This window comes from Trachypithecus francoisi, unplaced genomic scaffold (genome assembly GCF_009764315.1).
Source record: "Trachypithecus francoisi isolate TF-2019V2 unplaced genomic scaffold, Tfra_2.0 Lachesis_group0, whole genome shotgun sequence".
NCBI lineage: Eukaryota > Metazoa > Chordata > Mammalia > Primates > Cercopithecidae > Trachypithecus > Trachypithecus francoisi.
In genome coordinates, this window is record NW_022681453.1 from 59,028,992 (window position 1) to 59,041,059 (window position 12,068).

Sequence of the window (12,068 nt, forward strand, 5' to 3'; positions counted from 1 at the left end):
GCTGGGATTACAGGCTTGAGCCACCGCGCCCGGCCCTTATCTTCTTACATTACTCCCTTCCCCCCAATTTGTTATAGTTTACAGACAGAAAGTTAAGAATGTTTGTTCCAAATAAAGAAATTAAATAAAATTTGCCTCTCGTATTAGTTTCCCAGGGCTGTCACAATAAATTACCACAAACTTGGTGGCTTAAAACAATAGAAATTTATTTTCCCAACCTTCTGGTGGCCAGAAGTCTGAAATCAAGGTGTCAGCAGGGTAAGCTTCTAGGAGAGTGTCCTTCCTTGTCTCCTCCTACCTTCTGGTGGGTGCCAGCAGTCCTTGGCATTCCTCGCTTGCTTGCAGCTGCATCACTCCAATTTCTGCCTCCATTGCCACGTGGTCTTCTTATAAGGACACACCATTCATTGAATTAGGGCCCACCCTAATGCAGTATTACCTCATCTTATCCTAATTACATTTGCAAAGGCCCTACTTCCAAGTAAGGTCACATTAATAGATCCTGGGAATTCTGGCTGGAATGTATCTTTTCAGGGAGTAAAGTTCTATGCACAATACCTCTCCTCCACAGCCGACTTAAATTTTAATGAGCTTGGATATATCCTTGCAATTTGATGTTTCCTCTAGGTCATTAAATAGGAATCTATCTATGTTTGTTAACAAGGTCTTGCTTAGTGGTCACCCTTGTGTTCCAACAGGGTATTTGGAAGATTTTTTTTTTTCTGCCTGCATTTTTAGTTTTCTCATGGAGGTGTTCTCTCTAAATGGAGGATACAAATGTCTTAGGAGGGTAAAGATAAACAAAAAAAACCCCAAATTATAAGTAATTCATTGAATTTTTATGAGCGCAAGTCTTTGAGGAAAAAAGAAAAGAATATTATCTAGCCAGGTACATTGGTTCTCAGCTTTTGGGAGGTGAAGGCACGAGGATCACTTGAGCCCAGGTGTTCAAGACCAGCTTGGACAAAATAGTGAGATCCCCATCTCTAGAGAAAAAAAAAAAAAAAATTGCCAGGCATGGTGGTGCTTACCTGTAGTCCCAGCTACTCTGGAGGCTGAGATAGGAGGATTGCTTGAGCCCAGCAGGTCGAGGCTGCAGTGAGCCAGGATCATGCCACTGCACTCCAACATGGGTAACAGAGCAAGACCCTGTCTCAAAAAAAAAAAAAAAATTTTGAGCCTTGAAGTATGTTATATACTGCCACTAAGAGCTGCTGTCCCTGTCTGGAACCAGTAACTTCTACCTCCCAGCACCATACCCTGACCTCATACTTGCCATACCTCAACCACAATGACTGGAGAAGACCATACAAGGAAATGACATGCTGGTTATCTGTGTGTGCTCTGGTACAGAATGTGTCATCTCTGAATACAAAAGGGCAAAGGAATTACTAGTGTTGCCTTGGTTTTAGTTGGTAATTGAAGACCCCTGTCAATCACATAACTATGTCATTTCTTAACAGGGAAAACAGTTTAGGAAGGAAATAAGAATTGATAGACATGAGCCAGGCTTGGTGGCTCATGCCTGAATCCTAGCACTTTGGGAGGCCAAGGCAGCAGGATCACTTGAGCCCAAGAATTTGAGGCCAGCCTGGGCAACAAAATGAGACTCCATCTCTACAAAAAATTTTTCTAAAATATTAGCTGGGTGTGGTGACACACGCCTGTGGTCTCAGCTACACAGAAGGCTGAAGCAGAAGGATTGCTTGGGCCTAGGAGGTTGAGACTGCAGTGAGCCATACTCATGCCACTGCACTCCAGCCTGGGTGACAAAGTGAGACTCTTGTCTCAAAAAAAAAAAATTGATAGACATTTGATTCACAGAGCTCAAGGTTATAAGGGCTTCGAAAGGCCATCTTGTTTATCTAAGGCAAGAAATCCCTTCTGTGGCAGCTGAGAGAAGTGTGTGTCAACCAGCCTGTGTCTGCAGTCTCTCAGTTGAGCCTTGGGTGGGAAAGTTTTTTTAAAGATAATTCTTTTCACAAGGTTTTCTGTCTCATGTTTTATGTTTCTGGGGGACTCTGGGCATGCCACAGATTGTAATGATGAAAGGTTCTTCCTTTCATTCCCTCCAAATCTGTTCTCCTTGAGCCTTAAACATCTTTTGCCCCTTTAATTGGAAATGATGATATACTGGGGTTTGTCTCATGATCAGCTGAGGATTCATTCTTGGATCTGTCATCCTATTCTACTGTCCTCTCTGGTCTTGCACTTGGCTGTGCCCTGTAGCACACTTTGCCACATTTTTGCAGTTTCCTCTTATGTTTGATTCAAGTCTTTGCTCAGTGTCACATACTCAGAGATGTCTCTCCTCCTAAAGGAGGAGACAGCATCCCTGTCTCCTTCCCAATGTCATGCTTTTTCTGTTTATTCTGCTTTTTGTTTTCTCCAGGGCATTTACACTGACTGATATTATTTGTTCAGAGTTCATGGTCTGTTTCCCCCACTAGAAGTTGAGTTCCATGATAGTGGGACCTTTTTTTGTTCACGTCCCTATTCCTAGTACCTAGAACAGTGCTTGACTCATAGTGGGTGCTCAGTAAAGATTTAAGTGATTGAATCTTTTCTTGCCTATGTCATTTTATTTTGAGCCAGCCAACATTGTCTTATTTTCCATATTGCAGTTAGCAAAGCTGTTGTGTTAGACTGTGTGAGTTTGTTATCTCAACCTTGGGAGTTCCATTTCTTTTTTTTTTTGGAGACGGAGTTTCCCTTTGGTCGCTCAGGCTGGAGTGCAGTGGCACGATCTTGGCTCACTGCAAACTCTGCCTCCTGGGTTCAAGCGATTCTCGTGTCTCAGCCTTCCAAATAGCTGGGACTACAGGCGCCCACCACCATGCCCAGCTAATTTTTGTATTTTTAGTAGAGACGGGGCTTCACCATGTTGACCAGGCTGGTCTTGAACTCTTGACTTCAGGTGATCCTCCCACCTCGGCCTCCCAAAGTGTTGGGATTACAGGCATGAGCCACCGCACCCGGCCAGAGTTCCATTTCAAAAGTCTGTCAAGAGGTGGTAGAGATGCTAGACCTGCCCATAAATGTACTGTGCTGTAGGAAACTGAGTTCAGCCAGAGACATAGCATGTTTCCCCTCACCCAACACAGCAGCAGCAGCAGCTCCAGAGTCCTCTTTGTAGTAAGGGTCTGCTGGTGCCTGGAGGGAGAGGTGGCAGTGCTGCTAGCCAGGAACATCTGGCCTAGGAGAGAGGCAGGACGGGGGTTAGAACAACTTCAAAGAACTTCACGAGCAAAAAAAGAGAGTTCACTCTTGTCATAGCAACTGTTTTTGTTGTGACTGATGCAGTTAGACAAGGACTGTGTGAAGAAGTGGAGTCTTGACAGTGATGTTCCTGAAGAGTGGGAACTCCCAGAGGAATAAGGGTCAAGATTTCTCCAGAGTCAGTGCCCACTTCCTTCAGTGCATCCTATGATTTTTTATTGTCTTCTCTCTATGTGCCAGGCCTTGTGCTGGCCCTGGGGATATAGCAGTGAATCAGATGTAGTCTCTATCCTTAAAGACCTCAGAGTCCAGAAGTGGGAGTGAAGGAGGTGGGTGGTCAATTAGTGGTGAGTTGCGTGTGTGTCAGCAAGGGTCTCCCTGTATTCTCTCAACCTAAGGCAATAGTATTTACAGGACCTTTTAGAAAGAGGCCATCTTTGAAGCAGTCATTCCCAAGTTGTTGGACTTCATGGATCAGTAGCATTTCAAGAGTTAGGATTGCCTACATTTCTTTTTTTTTTTTTTTTTTTGAGACGGAGTCTCGCTCTGTCGCCCAGGCTGGAGTGCAGTGGCCGGATCTCAGCTCACTGCAAGCTCCGCCTCCCGGGTTCCCGCCATTCTCCTGCCTCAGCCTCCCGAGTAGCTGGGACTACAGGCGCCCGCCACCACGCCCGGCTAGTTTTTTTTTTTTGTATTTTTTTAGTAGAGACGGGGTTTCACCGTATTAGCCAGGATGGTCTCGATCTCCTGACCTCGTGATCCGCCCGTCTCGGCCTCCCAAAGTGCTGGGATTACAGGCTTGAGCCACCGCGCCCGGCCAGGATTGCCTACATTTCTTAATAGGTGAGGACAAGGACTTTTCAAAAAGTTAAACCTATTATTTATTACTGCCTTCATTTCATAAAAGAAAGGGCATTTTACTTCTAAAAACAGTAGGAAAGATATGGTCCTAGACTAAAATTAGCTTTATGAAAATTTGTTTCTGAAAAACTCATTATTGTGTTTTGTTTTTCTCGATTCACCGTGGACTGGTGAAACCGCGTGTTAGACAGCATTAATTCAAGGTGTTTGGCCGTCACCACTTTGAGCACCACCTGCAAATGCATGGGTCTTGTGACACTCCATGAGAGCGGTCTCCATGTTGTGTCTTATAGATTGTCACAGACCAGCAGACAGGACAGAAGATCCAGATAGTCACCGCAGTGGACGCCTCCGGATCCCCTAAACAGCAGTTCATCCTGACCAGCCCAGATGGAGCTGGAACTGGGAAGGTGATCCTGGCTTCCCCAGAGACATCCAGCGCCAAGCAACTCATATTTACCACCTCAGACAACCTTGTTCCTGGCAGGATCCAGGTAAGGCCTTTGGACAGGTATTTGTTTCAGCACTTCTGCTATTGAACTTGTTCCTGACTTGTTCTTACGTCTGCCTTCGAGGCCAAATCCATCCCTGGAAGGTTCTTTGGGGACCTGCAAACATGGCAGGTTGCTGCTTTGGCCAAAGTAATAAACCAGCAAACCAGTGGCAAGGCCCAGAAGACAGTCAGCTGTAACACTCAGAGAGGATGAAGTAGAACAAGGAGGTCAGTGGCCACAGGAGACTGGCATGAGCAAGCCGGCCCTGAGGCTACTGGAGAATTGTTCTTACCTAAGGCCATCAAGCATCAGCCGTTGATATTTTAAAGGTACCACCTAGGGCTGACTACAGCCAAGCGAGAACTGACTTGTCCAGATCATCAGGTCTGTGGTCCCAGCTTTTCATTCTGTCTTTACTTGCCACTGTGTACTACTCGCTCTGGGCCCCTCAATTCTTGTCTCTATCTCTGCCTTGGTTCTTCCTGCTCTCTCAAGGCAGGATGGGGTTGAGGACAGTCTACAGCAAGGAAAAGAGCAGGCATTGAAGGAAAGCAGGGTTGTTGCTCAGCATGAGGATGGGAAGCATAGAATCTCCAAATCCAACACTTAGAGAACAGAAACTCAAGGTCAGTATCCCATGATGGCTGAGCACAGAGCATGCTTCGTCAGGGTTGTGTTTAATTTTTTTTTTAATTTTTGATAAAATATACATAATATAAAACTTACCATCGTAATCAGCTTTAGGTATACAGTTTAGTGGCATTAAGTAGATTTACATTGTTGTACCACTGTCTAGCTCTGTGTAACTCTTTTCCTCTTCCTAAGCTGAAACTCTATACTCATTGAACAGTAACTCTCCTCTCCCCTTCGCCCAGTCCCTGGTGACCACCATTCTACTTTCCGTCTCCATGAATTTGACTACTCTAGGTACCTCATATAAGTGAAATCAGCCTTTGTGTGACTGGCTTATTTCCCCCATCCATGTCGTAGCATGTGTCAGAATTCCATTCCTTTTAAAGGCTGAGTAATATTCTACTCTGTATATAGACCACATTTTTCTCTTCACCTGTTGGTGCACATGTAGGTTGCCTCCACCTTTTGACTATTGAATTCATGCTGCTTAGAATCTCTGTTTTGGGTGGGGAGGTTCTACTATGAAGAAACTTAAGGAAGGGAAGAAATTTTTTGTCTTCTGATTGAGCTGGGATCAGAATGCCAACGTGTTCAGCTTTCAGAACTGTTCTTTTAGACACCTTACACCACACTTACTAAATGCTGTCTCATCCTTCCTTTCCCGGAGTACATTGCGATCATCTGAAATCAGAAAGGAATTCCTCCTCCTTTAGAGTACTCCTTGTCTGTGAAATAATGGCTGTTGATTTTGTTGCATGTTTCACAAGAGGTGATTCTACTTAATGATTTCTGTATGTGTTCCCACCGTGTATAAATCATTTTAAGGCTTATTGTTGGCTCAAGTTCAAGTACATTTTAAAATAACAGCTGTTTTTCACTTTCACATATTGATATCAGTTATAGTATTCTCCCAGATAAATTGCTGTCGCCTAGAAAATCACCACAAATTAGGGGAAGATAGCAGGTTTCAAAGGTCATTTGTTCTCTTCATCTCACCACCGGCTGCCTCAGTCAGAGTCCTAGTTATTTAATTAATAAAGTTTGGTTATTTCTCTGCCAATACACCTCTTTGCATACATTCAAGTTGTTATGGGAAGAAAAATATCTTCATTTGGAAGCATCTGTGTGTGATTCCCCACATGGGCCACAATTTTGGGTGGTTGTAGTAGCCAGATAGAGTAGATCAGTGGAAACCAGCGCCTGATCCTGGGAAACCACCCAGCTGATGAGCAGTCCAGATGAGTGGCAGAACCATTCTAGGTGTCAGATTAAGTTGTCATTTGGAATTTTCTCAGTTCTGTCCAGAGTTCTCCTGCTTAGAAACCCAGCATTGAGAATTTATAGTTAAACATTACTTTGCTTAGTGATGTGGGTTTTTGTCTGTTTGTTTGTTTGTTTGTTTGTTTTTGAGATGGGGTCTCACTCTGTCACCCAGGCTGGAGTGCAGTGGCGCGATCTCAGCTCACTACCATGTCTGCCTCCCGGGTTCAAGCAATTCTTCTGCCTCAGCCTCCAGAGTAGCTGGGGATTACAGGCGCCCGCCACCACATTTGACTAATTTTATATTTTTAGTAGAGACGGTGTTTCACCATGTTAGCCAGACTGGTCTCAAACTCCTGACCTCAGGTGATCCACCCGCCTTGGCCTCCCAGAGTGCTTGGATTACAGACGTGAGCCACCGTGCCCAGCAGTGATTTGGTTTTTAATTGGCACCCCTGTTTATTTCCTGGTTTCTCTCAGATTGTCACGGATTCTGCCTCTGTGGAGCGTTTACTGGGGAAGACGGACGTCCAGCGGCCCCAGGTGGTAGAGTACTGTGTGGTCTGTGGCGACAAAGCCTCCGGTATGTAGTTCCAGGTTATGCTGGCACTTATAACAGGCCAACAGCATGAAGTAACTGTTGTGAGGTGGGGTGGTAGTTAATTTAGACCATTTTATGTACATTTGTAGGTTTCACACATGAATTCTACTTTTCTTATTGGGGTAATGATGTAAATAAGTAAGGTAGTTTGTCGAATAATTAGACATAAAAAGGAAAAGTCAAGAAACGATTTCTGTGATTTGTAGATCTTGGTTAAGTGTGCATTTGCACAGCACTTGGCTATTTTACAAGATGTATAATTTGTATAATCCCCCTTCATCCTAACTGTAACTGTCTCTATCATCCCCTTACTATAACCCACTATGAATAACTGCTGTAATGAAGCAGGAGGCGGCATGTGATTCCAGCTAGAGTCCCAGGGTCAGGAAAGGCCCCACAGAGGCAGTAACACCTGGGAGTCTTGGTGATTGTGTATATATTCGTTGGAGCAGGAGGAGGGCATTCCAGCAAGTGGAGCCAGGGCCTAGAGTTTAAGGTCTATACTCACCGTGTCCTTGAGAGAGAGCTCATAGGCTTCTGTGATTACGATTGGGTAAAGTGAGACTGAAGAAGATGTCTGGCCCAAAAATTCAAGTGCTGGCCTGCTTGTACTGGGGATCCATAGAAGGTTAGTGAGGCAGACAGGAAGGAATGGAAAAGTATTTTATAAGAACACAGTACCAGGGATGCCAAGGGCACAGGCCTGTGTTCTGTGATGGCTGCCTGGTTCCACTTTCTTCTGTGGTCACAAAATTCACAGGAACTTTGGACACTGTAGTCCTGGTTTTTGTTTGTTTGTTTTTTTTTTTTTTTTTTTTTTTTTTTTTTTTTTTTTTGAGACGGAGTCTCGCTGTGTCGCCCAGGCTGGAGTGCAGTGGCGCGATCTCGGCTCACTGCAAGCTCCGCCTCCCGGGTTCCCGCCATTCTCCCGCCTCAGCCTCCGAGTAGCTGGGACTACAGGCGCCCGCCACCGCGCCCGGCTAGTTTTTTTTTTGTATTTTTAGTAGAGACGGGGTTTCACCATGTTAGCCAGGAGGGTCTCGATCTCCTGACCTCGTGATCCACCCGCCTCGGCCTCCCAAAGTGCTGGGATTACAGGCTTGAGCCACCGCGCCCGGCCTTTGTTTTGTTTTTTAAAAAGGAGGTTGGGGCCGGGCGCGGTGGCTCAAGCCTGTAATCCCAGCACTTTGGGAGGCCGAGACGGGCGGATCACGAGGTCAGGAGATCGAGACCATCCTGGCTAACACGGTGAAACCCCGTCTCTACTAAAAAATACAAAAATCTAGCCGGGCGAGGTGGTGGGCGCCTGTAGTCCCAGCTACTCGGGAGGCTGAGGCAGGAGAATGGCGTAAACTCGGGAGGCGGAGTTTGCAGTGAGCTGAGATCCGGCCACTGCACTCCAGCCTGGGTGACAGAGCGAGACTCCGTCTCAAAAAAAAAAAAGGAGGTTGGACCAAGCCTCTTAGGAAGACAGACCCAGACAAGCATCTACAGAAGATCAGAAGCTCCAGTTTCTCTTCCATGCTGTTGACACCATTTATCTGCCAATGGTGCCTGCCTCTGCTCCCACCCTTTGTCCTGGTAAACCCAATCCATCCTATCCCTTCTCTGAAGCCCTTACCTACCCCAGTAGGCAGATAGACAGTGCTGCCTGTGATTCTGATTGCCCTTTCCTACAGATTTCTCTAATCAGTTGTTGCCTGCTCATATAATTCACTCTACAGGCCTATCTTCCCCATCAGAATGTCAGAGCAAAAACCATGTCTTACCATCTATCTTTGTATTCCTGTCTTCTTGCTCAGCAAGGAAAGGCACTCTACAAACTTCTGAACAAATGAATGAAGCATGAACATAACAAAAGGGCCATAGAATCTGCTCAACTTCCCCTTTTGTCAGTCGTCTTCTGAGCTTAAGGAAAGGCCTAGTCACAGGCTCTTGGTGCCATTGTCTCCTGATATTAGTGTCACTCAAAGAGATAGAGAACTCAAGGAAATATATTGCAAAGAAAGAAAAAACAATGTTATAGAAGGCACTTTACCACAACTATTCTTAAAAGAACAAGACCGAGTTGTTCCAGATGCACACTTGGAAAATGGTTTTGCATACTAGAGCTTAGAACAATGGGATTCTCTGTAGCCACCATAAATGGTAATCCTGTGAAATGTATTCTCCTTGGCAATGTAGCTATGAAATTGGATTATACAAACAAGACAGAATCAGAAGAGCATGTCCATGGTCAGTCTCAGCTGGAAACAAGTGAGGCATAATGTATGTGAAAGTACTTTGTGAATAAGAAAGCTAAACTGAAGGAGGGGGCACTTTTTTTTTTTGAGATGGAGTCTTGTTCTGTTGCTCAGGTTGGAGTGCGGTGGTATGATCTCGGCTGACTGCAACCTCTGCCTCCTGGGTTCAAGTGATTCTCCTGCCTCAGCCTCCTGAGTATCTGGGACTATAGGCATCTGCCAGCACGCCTGGCTAAACTTTGTATTTTTAGTAGAGACTGGGTTTCACCATATTGGCCAGGCTGGTCTCAAACTCCTAACCTTGTGATCTGCCTGCCTCGGCCTCCCAAAGTGCTAGGATTACAGGCGTGAGCCACCTTGCCTGGCCAGGGGCACTTTTTGATGTCATTGATAATTAAAAGTTGGCGATACCATGCAAACTATACACCTGACAAGGGATTACTACCCAGAACGTATAAGGAACTTAACAGCAAAAAAACAAGTAACTCAGTTTTAAAATGGGCAAAATACCTTAATAGACATTTCTCAAAAGAAGACATTCAAATGGCCAACGGTTATATGAAAAAATGCTCAACATCACTAATCCGCAAGGAAATGCAAATCAACACTACATGAGGTATCACCTCCAGGTAGGATGTCTGTAATCAGGCTGGGTGCGGTGGCACATGCCTATAATCCAGCACTTTGGCAGGCTGAGGTGGGCAGATCACATGAGGCCAGGAGTTCGAGACCAGCCTGGCCAACATGGCAAAACCTCATCTCTACTAATTTTTGTATTTTTATAAGATACATATTTTTTGACAGGGTGCGGTGGCTCACGTCTGTAATCCCAGCACTTTGGGAAGCCAAGGCAGGCGGATCACCTGAGGTCAGGAGTTCGAGACTAGCCTGGCCAACATAGTGAAACCCCATCTTTACTAAAAATACAAAAATTAGCTGGGTATGGTGGTGGGTTCCTGTAATCCCAGCTGCTTGGGAGGCTCAGGTAGGAGAACCACTTGAACCTGGGAGGCAGAGATTGCAGTAAGCCAAGATCGCACCACTGCACTCCAGCCTGGGTGACAAAAGCAAGACTCTTGTCTTAAAAAAAAAAAAAAAAAAAAAAAAAAGATCTTATAAAATATGTAAGATTTTATTTTTATTTTATAAAATCTTATAAAAATAAAAAAATTAGCCTAGCGTGGTGGTGCACACCTATAATTCCAGCTACTCGGGAGGCTGAGACACAAGAATCACTTGAGCACAGGAGGTGGAGGTTGCAGCGAGCCAAAATCACACCACTGCATTCCAGTCTAAGTGACTGAGACTCTTGTCTCAAAAAAAAAAAAAAAAGAAAAGAAAAAATGCCTACAATTAAAAAGACAAAAGAAAAGAAGTGCTAGGGAGGATGTGGAGAAAACGGAACACTTGTTGGTGAGATTGTAAACTAGTACAGCCACTATAGAAAACTGTATGGAGGTTCTTCAAAAAATTAAAACTAGAACTACCACATGATCCAGCAATCTCAGTACTGGATCCAAATCCAAAGTAAATAAAATCATTATGTTGAAGAAATATCTGCACTCCCATGCTTACTGCATGACTATTTACAATGGCCAAGATGCGGAATCAGCTTAAGTATCCAACAGTGGATGAATTGCTAAAGAAAATGTGGTATGTAGCACAGTGGAATAGATAAAATTGAATGAAATCCTGCTCTTTGTGACAACGTAGATGAACATGCAGGACATCATGTTATGTGAAATAAGCCAGACACAGAAAGGCAAATATGATCTCACTCCTGTGGAATCCTTAAAAAAAAAAATGATATCATAGAAACAGAGAGTAGAACAATGGCACCAAGACGCGGGAGGGGAAAAGTGGGAGATGGTTAGGAAAGACTGACCAGCTGGTACAAAGTTACAGTTAAGTAGTAGGAACAAGTTCTGGTGTTCTGTTGCACTGTAGCCATAGCTAACAATAAGGTATTATATATTATAAAATACCTAGAAGAAAGGTTTTTGAATGTCCTTATTACAAAGAAATGATAAATGCATAAGGTGGTGGTCACTCTACCTGATTTGATCATTATACAACATGTGGATATATTGAAATATCAAATTATACCTCATAAATATGGACAATTACAATGTATCAAAAACAAAAAGAGACACCCAAGTAAAACAAGATTAGAAAAATGAATTGTGTTTAATAAATGCATTCCTAGAACTGTGTTTCTAGAAGGCTCTGAGTAGCTAGCCCAGGTGAGCCATATGGTAATCCTCCTTTGCTGTGGGCTTTGGCAGTCACAGTCCCCACGCTTCTCCCTGTGACTATCCCTCTTCCCCAGGGGAGGCTTAGGGCCCAGGACATGAATCAGAGAGGGGGGGGTAAATGCAGGAGTGAGACCCTCTGTGCCGAAGCCACACATGCACGTGTCTGCTATGTGCCACTTGTGGCGGGACAGGGGACCTGATCCACTTCATAAGCCCAGATCTCCAGGAATAGGACCCAGGTGTGTTCAAGTGGATAGTAGAGTTCAGCTGTCACCTGTGAGTTCCTACTGTATGTTAGACCATTTGTATACTAAGAGCACTAAGGTCATGCCATCTGCCAGCTGTAATATAAGCTGTCCGAGCTTCAGTATTTCCCTCATGAACTCATAAGGCTACTTGAAAGGTTGTAGAGAAATTACGTGAAGGGTGTGGCCAGTATGCTTAATGCTCAGGCCACGTGGCTGTTGGCATCTAACAGCATATGCACCCATCACTTCGATAA

The 12,068-nt window shown here is 44.6% G+C and overlaps 1 protein-coding gene across 11 annotated transcripts in view; it reads left to right on the forward strand.

Moving 5' to 3' along the window:
• NR2C2 (nuclear receptor subfamily 2 group C member 2) overlaps positions 1 to 12,068 on the forward strand; it is a 97,487-nt gene that overhangs the window by 63,702 nt on the left and 21,717 nt on the right. For all 11 annotated transcript variants that reach the window (XR_004437041.1, XR_004437042.1, XM_033210817.1 and 8 more), the window contains 2 exons: positions 4,374 to 4,574; positions 6,948 to 7,050. Coding sequence is in view for 9 of the 11 variants with exons in the window: in XM_033210817.1 (XP_033066708.1) it covers positions 4,374 to 4,574; positions 6,948 to 7,050 (304 nt within the window). In the remaining 2 variants the exon portion in view is untranslated. The remainder of the gene's footprint in view (positions 1 to 4,373; positions 4,575 to 6,947; positions 7,051 to 12,068) is intronic.